The sequence below is a fragment of the Lycorma delicatula genome, chromosome 4 (genome assembly GCF_047948215.1).
Source record: "Lycorma delicatula isolate Av1 chromosome 4, ASM4794821v1, whole genome shotgun sequence".
Taxonomy (NCBI): Eukaryota; Metazoa; Arthropoda; class Insecta; order Hemiptera; family Fulgoridae; genus Lycorma; species Lycorma delicatula.
The window spans coordinates 192,852,411-192,867,257 of record NC_134458.1 but is presented as its reverse complement, the minus strand read 5'-3'; the positions used below and the strand labels follow the sequence as shown (position 1 = coordinate 192,867,257).

Here is a 14,847-nt window from a genome sequence, read left to right as displayed (position 1 = left end):
ATTTTAAAGCAAGAAAACATTAAAAAATAATATAACAAATAAAATTAATCAAAAGGTAAATGGGGATGATTTTGACTGTTTTTAAACAATCAGTGGATAGTAACAAATTAAATAATATCTACTGATATATTAAAAATTAAATACTTAAAAAATAATAACGAGGATAACAATAATAAATCTGAGGGTTCAATGAAAGGCACTGCAAAGATGAAGTGGAACAACCAGGTCTAACTGAAGAAAAAAACATGAAGTGGAACACATATGACTGAAACTGAAACTAGATTCAGCAGAGTTTATACAGTTTCAGTAAGATCACATAGACAAAATCATCCATAAATGTTACTGTATTAAAGAAAATGTAATTACTGATAATACGAATTCTAAAGAAAGAACTGGATATAAAAAGCATGTTTTTGTAAGTAAGAACCATTTTCAATTTCCCGCCATAAGATGCAATGGAAATTGATGGCACTGGTGTAGCATGTTTATTTACATCAACGATCATCTGTAACAGTAGGTTAACATTACTCACATTACTTGCTGTGTATAGCCTGGCTGAAATGTGCTCTAATAAATAATTCTAAGAGTTATGAAGTGTGATCAGTAATTAACACTTTGAGCAGATTTGTTTTTCGCCAATAGGCGAAAAACAAATCTGCTGCTGATATTCATAGAGGTGGATTGCACTGCCGAGGGCATGGATCCCATGCAGCCGTGAGGTGTAGCAGCATCTCGATGATGGCAGTGAATAAATGTCACACGGCACTCTGCAATAGAGCCGAGTGAGAGTAGGAGGTCTGTCTACCTCTCCCTGGTAGACCAGACCGGAGTCCATACAGGAACCAAGTCACGGGTATGAACTGAAGTTGAGTTCACTAAGGGAACTAGGACTATATGCCATTGTTGCAATCAACATTTTTGGTGGTATGTTATTATTCATTTTCCTTGAATATGAGACATTTACATGAAATTGGCTCAATAGATGTAGAACTAGGCGCGGGATTCGTGCTTTCGCAAACTTGGGTAGCTAGTTCAGAGAGGAACGATGTAGGACATTCAAGATGTCTGGACAAGCCCAGGAACAATGACAAAAGCTGAGTTTAAAAATCACCGATGTAAATGTCTACCAAGGCATTGGTGGCATCCCAATGAGGCCTGGCTTATTAGTATGAGATATAAAAAGTTAGAGGGCGAAAGATGACTCCCATCAGGGCTATGAATGGGGGGGGGGGTGCGGCGACTGGAAGCATCACAAAAGGCAGGTGCTTTCCCTAGGGGGTTCGGATGATATTCATAGAGAAATTGTAATGTTCACAGACCCAATGTTATTTGCGAACGTAAAGTTCACCTATGATGTCATCTGTTTCGTGGAGAAAGAATGAATGTTCAGGATGAAGAATATAGCAGTCATCCAACTGTCATCACAGACAAATCGACTGAAAATGTGAATGCAAAAATCTGTGAAAACAGAAGGCTTACCGTTTCTCAATAATCAATTGAATTTCCTTTTGCCTCGTGATCAGTAATTTACGACATTTTAACTGAAAAACTGGGTTACAGAAAATTATGTTGCAGATAGGTTCCAAAAATGTTTGACAGAAACATACAAAAAAAAACGTCTGGCTGCAGCTAAAATATCTTTGACACACTACATGCTGATTTATGGAAACACATTTTGACCAGTGATGAAACGTGGATATCTTATTCAAATGTTGAAACAAAGCAGCAGCAATTGATGCGATGCTGACATTCATCTTCCCCGAAACCCAAAAAGTTTATGTGAGAAAGTTCAATGAAAAAGCTTATGACTATGGTTTTTTGGAACACTGAAGAGATATTGGTGATTGAATTTCTTGAATGTGGAAGAACTGTTAATGCCGATATGTATTATGAAACACTTACAAAACTTGCAATTCAAAACAAAAGGCATGGGAAGCTAACCAACAGGATTTTATTTCTCCACAATAACACACTGACCCATGTCAGAGGCTATTCATTTAATGCAAGTGACTGAGACTAAAGCCTCATAAAAAGTTTTATTTGAAAATGTGACCGAATATATTCTACACATTGAGATTATTATAAACGCAAAGCAATCGGTTTATGTAAAACTTATATCCCACCAGGATATTTGAAATGCTAGCTGATGTGGCAAAAATTTTACAAAGAAAAGCCGTTTTTCACGTTAAACACAAAGAGTACCACGGATTGAGAAAATAACTCTGCAGCCTATAATGTTCATGGAATTTGGTCATTATTCCAACCATCCGGGGTAAGTTTGTGCATCAAACATCAAAATTTTGTCAGTTAAACATTTGATCTGAAAATAGCTGCTACAATACCAGTGAGCTTGCTAACGTTATGTGCATTCACTGAAAAAGTGCCCATCAATGAGAAAAACTACAAGATTTGTCAAAACAGTAATTGTGAGCCTGAATGTCCTCGGCAGTAATCTTTTTTAAATTGAAGTATGTTGAAAAATATGTTATATAATTAATAAAAATATTATTTTCAAAAGTCGGCAGAATGAAATTACCTCAGTATTCTTCCTCAGTAGCGTTATTATCAGCTGTGTTGGCTAACTCCATCATATAATCAGGATACAGTGAAGCAAGACTAGACCATAAATGATGTACTTGAGTCTTGTAGTCCCTGTGTTTTCTTTTGAAAAAGAACTCTGCAAGATGCCCGTGCAAGTGCTGCTTACAATTTCCTACTGAGGAACGTTTGAATGCACTTCTTGTCATGCACGCTCGATTGTCTGTGTATGAGCTCCCATGTCCAGATGTATGAAATTATATTTGTGGTTCATCACTAAATGTTGGTAGCCCTCGTGTTGCAAACTATGTCTTCCAGCAATCGCTAACAATTATTGTATCGGGAAGAATACATTTTTGTATGATAGGCAATAAGGTGAAGTGTGTGATAGCTGGTGTAGCTAACTCTACAAGGTATTATATTGTTAAAATTGATTTGGAAAAAAGTTCTGAAACAGTAATTTGGATTTAGAGGGTGTACAAATAAATAATATAGGTTATATGGGACCCCTACTGAAATCCAATAGTTTGCATATATAAAAATAAAATCACCTACACATATAACTAATTATATATAATTTTTATTTTTAATGTTAATCAGATGAGGTTAGCGAGCGAAGCGAGTGTAAGTTATGTTTGATTAGATTATGTTGATTCCATGTAATGACGCATTGTGCACTATATCAATAGAACCTAACCAAACATAACATGTGCTTGCTTCACTCGCTAACTTCTAATTAACGTTAAATATACAAATTATATATATAATTTACCTATTTACGTGGCCAGTACACAGCTTCATTGTATCCTCACTATATGATGAAGTTGCCCAAAACAGCTGATAACAATGCTACTGCCATTACAAATTCTTAAGGTAATTTCACTCTTCCGACTTTTGAAACTTGTATTTTCATTAATTATATAACATATTTTTCAATATACTTCAATTTGAAAAAGATTAAGGTTAAGGACGTTCAGGCTCACAATTACCGTCAAAACTGCTGTCTCATTTTCAGGATGATATTCAACATTTTTTACAAAGACATAATTGCATGACCTACTACCAACAGTCACAGAAAAATAAAAAATCGAAATTGTTTTTTTCTTTAATTTAATTTAATAACATGCACACTATATAATTTACACAAAATTACCTACAAAATTTTTAATAATAAATTACAGTTCGTTATTATTTCTGTGTTACTTTATTGAACATTATTTGCTTTAAATGTCTACCGAAGCATTTGCATTGGTGGCATCCCGATTGAGGCCTGGCTGATGAGTGTGAGATGAAATCAGTTAAGAAGGTCTAAAGAAGATTTCCAGTAAAACCCCTCAGGGCTTGGAACAGATGGGGTGGTGTGTGGCGACTGGAATCACCACTAGGTGGATGTCTTCACCTACAGGGTTGGGATAGCCATTCATTCATTTAAGAACAGACTCAATTCCATTATTTTAAATTAGCATAAATACTATAAAATTAATATTATTAATATTTAAAATACCATAAATGTTTAAGTTACACTAGGATTTTGTAATTGCAGCATTAAAAGTAAGCATGAATTACTAATTTTTATACAAAAAGGTTTTATGTGTCTCCTGAAAAATTAGAAATGATGCCAACAAGCTCTTTCTTAAAGGAAATGCTTTTAATACGGTCTAGGTTTTACAAAGCAGCTAATGGTACCACTACACAAATCAAACCAATTTCCAGCCTGATGGCCATTCGCGTATTTAAAAAAAAAATATATACTTTAACATGAATGTTAAATTTGACACATCATACTTATAAAAAATAAAAAAAAAACCAATGGTGCAGAAAGTAAAACATTTTTTAGAAACATTAAAAAATCATCCTTAACAAAACTCAACACAATTTTTTTTTGTTACTGTATTGCATTAGTAATAATACAAGGATTTTAACTTGAGTACAGACTGATTATAAATAACAATAAAGAAGGTAAAAATAATAAGACATAATACAATATCAAGAAGAAAGAACAAAATCTGTTAACAGATGCTTAACAAAAGATAGAACAGTAACAAATCATGTACTGTCTTTATCTAAATACTGTATTCATATATATATATATATATTTTTTTTTTTCAAACAATGCATGAAAAGATTAACTAAATAAAGACAGTCTAACACAGATGGTTTCTACAAGTTTCTTTTTTTTATAAGACTAAATCACCGTAGAAAATGATATGGGAATACTATAGCTCCATCTATGTCAGACCAAGAACTTTCTGAACAACCTTCATATAATGAAAAAAAATTCTCTGATTAAAAAGTATTTTTTGATCCTTTGAACATCGACATCAGCAGGGAATCTTATTAAAGTGAACAGATATGAATGTATTTTTTTCCCATTAATAACAATATTATGAACAATCACACAACTAAACATGAATGTGCCATTTGGGTCGGTCAAAAAAATCAAAACCTCTGAAAATGAGAATGAAAAATAATGCTGATCGCATCTTTGTTTTTGACACAAAACATTCATCACATTAGGCCTGCATTTGTAGAAAACAAGTCCTAGTTTCTTCTGTATGACAATACACAAGTGAATTCTTCAACCGATGTTTCCTCATTTTAGGCAGGACAAGGAATCCCTATGTTATCCTGACTAGTCTATTGGTTTGGATTTAATCAACAGCCACTTTTTTTATTTCTTAAAATAAAAATAGGCAATGAAAGGGATGAAATCTAAGGATGTCCAATCAATTCAGAAGATTGTAATAAGCAAACTGAAGGTGATTCCAAAGGAACCTTTTCTTGAGTATTAAATTCATTGTTTAAATGAAGTAAACAATGTACAGAAGGGATGAAACTATTCTGAATGAAGTTAATATTATGAATATTTTTGGTTTAATGTGGATTTTTTTAATGGTCTAAGAACCTCAGTTGTCACACTGTCTAATCTTTCAATATATTTGGGGAAATCACAGCATTTAAACATAAAGCAAGTGTGTGATAAATATTTATACCAGGTAAGTAAATATGAAACCGGAATTTGCCCATAGATGACCCTAGCTGTCAATGTAGTTACCATCAAACCACATCATTGGTGCCAATTTTTTTCTTTGACAACTGAAAAAGATTTTCAACTCGCAACAATACAAGTTTCATACAACAGCATAGTTTTAATTAGCATTGAACATGTCGAGTTTTGTACCTAGAAACTATGATTTGCAGACAACATTGATTTTCTGTTACCATTTAAAAAAAACTGCTGCAGAATCGCATCGAATGGTTGTTGAAGCTTACAGTGAGTATGCTCTTGGTATATCAGCTGCTTTGAGTGGTTTAAAAAAAAATAATTCAGAAGTGGCAAATTTGACGTGAGAAACGAAGAACATGGAAGACCACTGAAAAGTTTGAAGACAGCGAATTGCAAGCATTATTGGATGACGATGACGCTCAAACGCAACAACAAATCGCGGATCAATTAAATGTAACATGAGAAACTGTCTCCATACGTTTGAAAGCCATGGGAAAGATCCAGAAGATAGGAAAATGGGTTTCACATGAACTGAATGAAAGATAGCAAGAAAACCGAAAACCACTTGCGAAATGTTGTTTGCCAAGTACAAAAGAAAATCATTTCTCTATTGAATTGTGACAGGTGATTAGAAGTGGATATATTTTGAGAATCTTAAGCGTAAAAGATCATGAGTAACTCCAGGCGAACCATTGACATTGATTTCAAAGCAAAATTGCTATGGTAAGAAGACATGCTCTATGTTTGGTGGGATCAGAAGGGTGTGATCTATTACGAGCTACTAAAACTTGGTGAAACAGTTAATACCGAACGCTCCCAACAACAAATGATCAATTTGAATTACGTATTGCATGAAAAACGAGACCAGTATATAAAAAAAGGCAACACAAAATGATTTTGTTTCATGATAATGCATCATCACACACAGCAAAACCGGTCAAGGAAACGACTGAGACATTCAGTTGGGAAATACTTTCACATGTGGCTAACTCACCAGACTTGGCTCCATCCGACTACTATTTATTTGCATCGATGGGACACACACTTGCTGAGCAGCGCCGCTTCACTTCTTATGAAAATGTACAAACATGGCTCAATGACTGATTTGCCTCAAAAGAGCAACACGGTTTTTTTGGCGTGGCATTCACAAATTGTCAAAGAGATGGGAAAAATGTATAGTTAGCAATGGACAATATTTCGAATAAAATATTTTTTATCATTTTCATACAATAAATGTGTATTTTCTATACAAACCTTCCGGTTTCATATTTGCACACCTGGTGTGTGTGTGTGTGTGTGTGTGTGTGTGTATGTGTATATATATATATATACATTAACCGTATATACATTAAGTATATATAAATATACACATGATCTTCATAAAAGAATGGTGGGGTTTCTGCAATTCAGATCAAGGCAGTAGAATACTAGGTCGTGGTTAATGGTATTCTTTGGTGGTTGGGTATCAATTAACCACTTGTCTTAGGAATGGTTGAACTGAGACTGTACAAGACTACACTCATACATATCATCCTCATTCATCTTCTGAAGTATTATCTGAACGGTAATTACCAGAGGCTAAACAGGAAAAAAAAGATCACAGCAGTAGGGAACTTTTGAGAAGTTATGTTGGTAGCCCTGATAGTTTCCAACCAAAAAAGTTCCCCAGGTGTGTGGTTAATTGAAACCCTGTATTTATGAGAGGTATTCAATTAAAAAAACAATGACCGATTGATAAACAAGTAAGCAAATATTATAAGTTGAATGATGCATGGAATCACTGATCACTGACAATTGTAGATAAGAGATTAAACACGAATAGTGAAAGTAAAGCAAGATTAGCAGTTCAAATGTGTAATTGTTTCATTTTACGGTTATCTTTATGATATAATTTATGAAAAAAATTTTATCCTTTTTTAATTAATCATTAAATTTCATAATCATAGCAGATTAATTCATGCACTGAAATTAAGTTGAAAATACAAATTACAAGGAAAACTTCATTGTCAACACAACTTACTTTTGCAATCACAATTTAAATGACATAGGGTGCAACTTTAGAACAAGCTTGTAATGAGATAGGCAATAAAGAGATTTGTTAGGGTTACATGTACAGCAATATTTCATGTCTTAATTCTTAAGGGGTTATCCTCCACCTTAAAAATAATTGAATAATTAATCATAGAGAATTGATAAATTAAAAAATTCACAGACATATGGGGGTCAAAAGCATCTCAAAATTTCATGAGAACTTACACTTACATTCCCATTTCTTACAACTATATTATTTTAACAACATAAATCATAAAAACATAAATGAAAAATTCTTTTATTACCATGTCTCAAAATGTTTTTAATTTTAAACTTCACATCTTTTATTAACTTTACATAAATGCAAGAGTATTTTTAAAAAAAACAGCTTGAAGATAGATAAAAAACATTTTGAAACTAAAAATTGGCTACATTCTAACCAAACATTAATCAACTAAATACTTACTAATCTTGTATTTCCCACAGCAACAATAAAATCAAAAAATGCTTCTAATCCAGCAGCTTGGCCTGGTGAAGAATCTTGAACCTGTATATAAAACAGATGAAAATTTAAAAAATTTAATTCTTTTTAAAAATGTACATCAGTTTGTAATGTAAAGGGAAATAAAGTTATCATTTTCATTAAAAAAAAGAATTAATATTGCTATACAACTTAGCACATAAAAATTACAATAGGCTTAAACAATAAATTGATACAATAACAGTTTGTAATTTCATTCATCACTTGTAACAACGTTCATCTATCAACAAACAGGAACTGTATTTCACACTTACAGGAACAGATTTTCAAAATTTCTGGTATTAAAGAATATATCCCAATATATTATTATTCATATTGTTAAATAATCACAAAAAAATATATATACATTTTTGGGACCAAGATCGTCTGGACGAGAAGGATGGACATAGCCACACCTCTGCCGACCACATGTTAGCTGTCAGACCAACAAACAAGGCGCCCAACAACATTGACTGCCTCATTGCAGGCATCTGCAACATTTCCGCCAGTGACAATGACAACCTTCAGTGGTCTACCACATGAGGACCCAGAACTGTTCCTCTCTCGTCTACAAACTCAGCTACAAGAACAGAGAGTGCCTGTTGAGCAATCTCCCAAGTACGCCGAACAGCAGCTGAAAGGAGAGGCTCTATCCAGGGCCAGACAATACAGAGACCTACAACTCGATTGATCCAAGTTCATCGACCGATTTCGGCATCAATATAACCGTCCGCAGACTACTGCCAAGCTCCAGTCTCAACTTTATGGACAAAATGCAAGTAGCTAATGAATAGGTGGAGCTTTTCCTGTTGCAGAAGAGGAAACTCATTCACCGACTAGCTCCTGGTAGTGAAGTTGCCTTCCTACCAATATTGCTGTATCAGCTCAGACCCCAGATTCGACTTTCGCTGCAAGCGGCAACCATCCATGATAAAGACGACCTGCCGACGATCATCATTGAAGAAGACGAACAGGAGATCCAAGCTACAATAAGTTAAATAGTACTCACAAAATCCGGGTTAGTTCTGAGCGGAGTTCGCTGGATAGAGTAGGTGAGCTTTAACCGGATACTTCTGTGGCTAGAAGAAATGACAAGGCAACTGGACGTAGAAGCAACTTGGCCCCATGGAGACATTACTGTCCGGAGCGCCATTTCCACAGGGACTGCCCAATAAGGAAGTTGCAGCAGAGAAACGGGTAAGGGTCGCGGCTGTGCAGACAACCAGGACCCTCAATCAACTAGGCTCAGACATCCCTAGAATCACCGTCAAAGTAGCAGGACGACTCACGAAAGCGAGCATAGATTCTGCGGCCAACTTCAGCTTTGGAAGAGCTAAGCTGTTACCGTGGCAAACCAATTCAAACACAGACATCAAGATAGATCTGGCAATGAATTCTACTTCCTGCCGTACCACGGGAATGGTGCAAATAGAGCTTCTCTGCGGCACACGAAAATTTCCACAACGCTTTTGCTAGTTCCGGGGCTTCGGGATGAAATCATCTTGGGAAACGACTGGCTGAGAAGAAACAGGCCGTGTTGGATTACAATCGTGGCTGCCTTCAGCTAGATGGAGAAACCCGCAAAACCGTTTTTTGGCACGATCGACCAGAACTTGCGGCATCGAGACTGGACTGGTCGGCAGTGAAAAGTACAGCACCCCTGAGGTAAAGACAAGATTGGAGACGGTTCTGAAGCGGGAGCAGGGAGTACTTTCCAGCACTCCCTTGCAATCAACTCGGTCAGCAGTGCATGGGATCCGACTTCGGGAAGGATGCCGGCCGTTTCGCTTACCGATGTACCGGTACAGCGAAGAAAAAAAACGGACTATTAAAAAACAACTGGAAGAGATGCAAAGGCAAGAGGTGATAGAGCCGTCGCCATTGCCCTACAACTAGTAGTCATTGTTAAGAAGGACTCTTCACCACGATTTTGTGTAGACTTCCGGCGCCTGAACGACATCACGGAAGACGTGGACTCACCACTGCCACTCATCTATGAGACTATTAAAGGCTTGGGAAGTGCCCGCGTCTTCTCGACAATCGACCTTAAAAGTGGCTATTGGCAGATATCCTTGGAGAAATCAACCAAACGTTTTACAGCCTTTTCAGTTCTAGATGGCGGCCGATACCAGTTCCGAGTCATGCCGTTCGCCTTGAAAAATGCACCTAGCACATTCCAGCATCTAATGCAGGACGTTCTCAGTGGACCCCTCCGCCACTGCCTGGTCTACCTAGACGACATTATTGTTTATCGCAGTAGATTGAAAAACAGTTACCACTTGGTTCTTGAACGCCTACAGCTTCTCTGCGATCGTGGTCGCCTCGGTCTCGTTGGGTGTCTTCTGAATGGCTCAGTTTTCTAACGAGCAGTTCACCGTCGTGCGAGTCACGAGGGGTATGTTCGATGTTGTACAGGTGTCGGGATACTTCCAGCTTGGATGGAGTATCGATGACTTGTTGGCGAAGTTGGGGCGGATTGTGGACGGTCCCCCGGATATCAGAGTGCTAATTGCTCTGGACGCTAAAGCCAAGTCTTCCGCCTGCGGTTCACCACTCACTAACACCAGAGGCGCTGGTCTCGCACAGTTCGTTGAAGTCAGGAACCTCTACTTTCTTAACAAGGCAGAACAACCGCCGACTTTCCCTTCCGAAGTGGGGGAAAGTTACATCGATGTCATCTTGGTGACGGGCGATTTGCTTGGGTGTACAAGTAGTTGGATTATCTGGCCCAAGGCCAGTGCGAGTGATCATAGGCTTATAACCTATGAGATCGCTTACGATAGCGGTCCAAGAGCTCCAGATTCGGGACGCTATAACCTAAGGGGCCTGGATCAACACAGGCTGCGGCGAGTGTGCGGCTGCCTTACAGGGGTTGGAATGGCGCATGGAGCACACGGAGGAGGTGGATTTGATGGCTGAGCAATTCGGCCGGGCCATCAAGACTGGCTGCAATAGGGTCCTACGGCGGCCTCGGCCAATGAACGGACCCTTACGTAGTGGCCAGTCCGCTAATCAGTGCCAGGAGTCGTCATGACCGCTGCTTCCGGAGCCCCGTCTGTTAAACGCAGACGGAAACCTGGGAAAACGTGGTTGTCCCCTGACCTTAGCGTGCTGCGTGCAAGGGTTAGATTCGGTAGGAGAAGATACCAGCGTCGCAGCCTAACGGGGATTATCGTTGATGACGTGCGCGCTGAGGGTCTGCGGATCTACCGGCGCACCCATAATGAGTATGTTTATGCCATCAAGGAAGCCAAACTCAAGTTTTGGCAAGAACATGCGCGAGTTGCAGCGCAGCCCAGATTACAGCTCTCGTAATCATGTTACCGGCCAAAGCCATTGCTCGTGCTGTCCTGTGTTCGATGCGGGTATGGTCGACGTGACCACACTTTAACATCTGTGGCGACTTACCAGGCGTTCCTGGATACTCTTTTTCCAGATGCTCCGAAGGGTGAAGCAAGGGTGGGCGTTAGCACGGCGGTTATGCCCATCCCTGGCGGATGGGCAGTAGATTCCGTTGACCGTATAAACCGAGTGGTATCACGAATGGCACTGACAATGGCACCAGGGATTGACCAACTTGACTCGGATATTTTCTTCCATCTGCTGCCAGTCATAAGAGAGCCGCTTGGCAGGCTGTTCTCGGAGTGACTGTTGAGGCTACTTCCCGATTTGTTGGAAAGTGGCTTTGGTAAGGGTGCTCTTAAAACCAAGAAAGGATCCTATTGAGGTCGGCAGTTATCGACCCATCAGCCTCTTTCCAGTAATCGGCAAGTTGCTTGAAAGGCTGGTTGTGGAACGGTTCTGGGAAAGTATTGAAGTGAACTGTTTTCTAAATCAAGGCCAATATGGCTTCACGAAAGAGGTTGGCACCGAGGATTGCATCTTAAATGCTCTTGCCGATGTGGAAAGCGCCAAATGTAAATATGTATTGGCAATTTTTATAGACATAGAGGCAGCATTTCCTTCTTTGTGTTGGAGTTCTGTCGTCTATGAGTTGGAAAGCCGCAATGTTCCCGTAGCCCTGTAGGCCGTGGTCCGTGACTATTTGTCTAACCGCACGTCTCTGTTTAAGGATGTTTTTCCTCCTAGTTATGGAAAAATCCGTTACCAGGGGAAGCCCGCAGGGTTCCGTTCTCGGTCCCTGCTGTGGAACATGTTGATAGACGGATTTCTGGGAGTGACATTTCCAGAAGGAATCGCAGACCAGTTTTTCGCCGATGACTGTTTCCTTTTAGTTCGTGGTAATTCACGATTACAGCTAGAAGACCGACCGCAGGCGGCCTTGTCAACCGCAGAGGGCTGGATGTACATTCAAAATTTAAGATTTTTATGCCCAAGACGAAATTTATGCTTCTCAAGGGTGCAGACAAATATTGTACAGTCATAACCCCGATACTAAATATAAAGGCTGTGTAATCAGCCGAATTAGAGTTCATAGGTGCCTAGGTGTTTTGTTAGATGAATCGTTGTTCAGCAACCACATTAGGTAAGTAGCGGCGGACGCCGTCTCAGTGATGCACAAACTTAGGAGGATTGCTCGGGAAGACTATGGGTTGTCGGGCCGTCAAATGTACATGGTGTACCGAGCTGTCTTCGAAAGCATAACCTCTTGCGCGGCCCCCGTTTGGGCGCATAGGTTGGATATGAATACAGCATTTCTTCAAAATTTAAGGAATGCCCAACGCAGAGCCTTAATTATATGCACTGGTGTTTTTAAAACAACCTCTTACGAGGCTACCATCGTATTGGGAAAGGCTTTCCCAATCGATTTAGTGGTGACAGTTTAGGCAACTATGTGGAGATTGCGAAGAGGCCGAGGTATTTGGGATGCGGTTTCGAGCCGGGCATGCCGAAACGGAACGGTGATCACAATGTACTGGATCTAAATTTCGTTCAGTTGCCCATCTCCCGCCTGCAGAACCTCACGATGGAAAGATGGCAGCTGGAATGGGACACCATAACTAAGGGAAAATTCCTGTACAAGTTTATACGGGATCTAGGGGGATGATATGCCTCAAGTTCGTTTTTAAGGGCAACGGGTTCCCAGGTTCTTACCAACCTTGTTAATTTGAAGCAATGTCTGTTTCAGTTCCGCATGGCAGCTGATGAGTTGTTTGTCTGCGGGAAGGTCCTGTCAAATGAACACCTGATGTTTGACTGCCCTGCTCTTGGGGGGCCAGAGACCTGACCACTCTGGAACTTAGAGGTCAAGGGGAAAATTGGCCACTCACAAGCGGCGAGTCAATATGGCGAGAGCCGCATTGTCGGATCGTGTAGGAGGGAGTTCCTTGATACGGTTGCTATGTACAACCGACATCAGTACTTTACTTAAGGGAAAGACTCCTACTGCACTGCTGTTGAAATCGAACCTACAGATATATGACTGACCACCAGCCAATTGCGGGTCCAAGTGCTTTAATATGATGGACAGGTACTTGCTAGCATTCAGCGACCTAGGCGTGGCAGCGAATTGCTGTCTAGACGAAGCAAATTTTAATTTATGGATGTCATATATTTTTAGTAGTTGACGGGGTGCGCTTACCCATTTTAGTAAATACATGACAGAGCATTGGGACACATAAGCCAGTGTTGTATGATAACGCGATTAGTCCGCTCACACTGTTAGGTAAGCTCTAGGAGCTATTTAGGACACTGGTTGCTAAACTGTTTCGAGGCTCAGACTGTTTGTGGCACAGACATTCGATATTATGCTTTAGGGTGACCAAATGGGGTGGTGGCTGGAGAGATTCCAATCAAACAATATACCTAATTTTATCTATTATTTTATTTATTACCTATTTTATAGGAATAATATATTCCTGCAATCTTCATTACAGTACCAATGAATTTTATGAATAAAATATTTTTTTTCTTTTAAAGATAATCCTGTTGAGGGAACGGCTCCAAGGAAGTCCACTTAAGATTCAGTCTCAGTTGTCACAGTGTTTTACAGGAGGAGATTCTACTAACATCTCTGGTAGAAAACCACTCTGTTTTTCTGTTTAGCCTTCGGAACCACAGTAAGGTACTAATTCAGACGATGAATGAGGATGATATGTATTTACATATCATCCTCATTCTAAATGAAGCGTTAGTCTTGTACAGTCTCAGGTTAAACATTCCTGAGATTATTAATTTACTATTATTATTTATTATTAACAATTTTTATTACAATTAATGGAGGAAATTATATCAGGCAAAAAAATTATCAGCTTACATTACGGTGCATGTATACTGCTGGGTTAATTGTCTGCAATAACTCGATTCTTTATCAATAAATTTTTACAAATGAAGTATCATTTTGTTAAAATAAAATGCTTAATAAAGTTTGTAATAAGAAAAAATTTGATCAAACAAATAATTACAAATATATTGAATATTAAAAAATTAAGATATCCACTTTGAAGTTTTTGAAGGCGACATTTTCAAAATTTTCTATTTTGTAGAACAAGACACTAGTCTCTAAATTTTATTAATATAGGTTAATCCATTCCAGAGAAATAATTTTTTTGTTGAAAATCACAAAATTGTATCCAAAAGGAAAAGAAAGCAAAATCGGGCTTATGTCAATATGAACTTTTTTACTCATTTTGATATCCTGAATAGCTCCTGAAGTTCGACGAATATGTCCCAGAGAACATACCACATACTAAAAAAACATTGTAAGATATATATTGATGAAAATAAAAATTAATACGTGGATCAAAGAAAAAAAATGTAAGGAAAAATAAAGATTATAATACATAACGTA

The 14,847-nt window shown here is 38.4% G+C and overlaps 1 protein-coding gene across 1 annotated transcript in view; it reads right to left on the bottom strand.

The window, feature by feature from the left end:
• Positions 1–14,847, bottom strand: part of Grasp65 (Golgi reassembly-stacking protein 2) — a 68,995-nt gene that overhangs the window by 48,873 nt on the left and 5,275 nt on the right. The window contains exon 2 of the mRNA XM_075364925.1: positions 8,043–8,123. Coding sequence (XP_075221040.1) covers positions 8,043–8,123 — 81 coding nt within the window. The remainder of the gene's footprint in view (positions 1–8,042; positions 8,124–14,847) is intronic.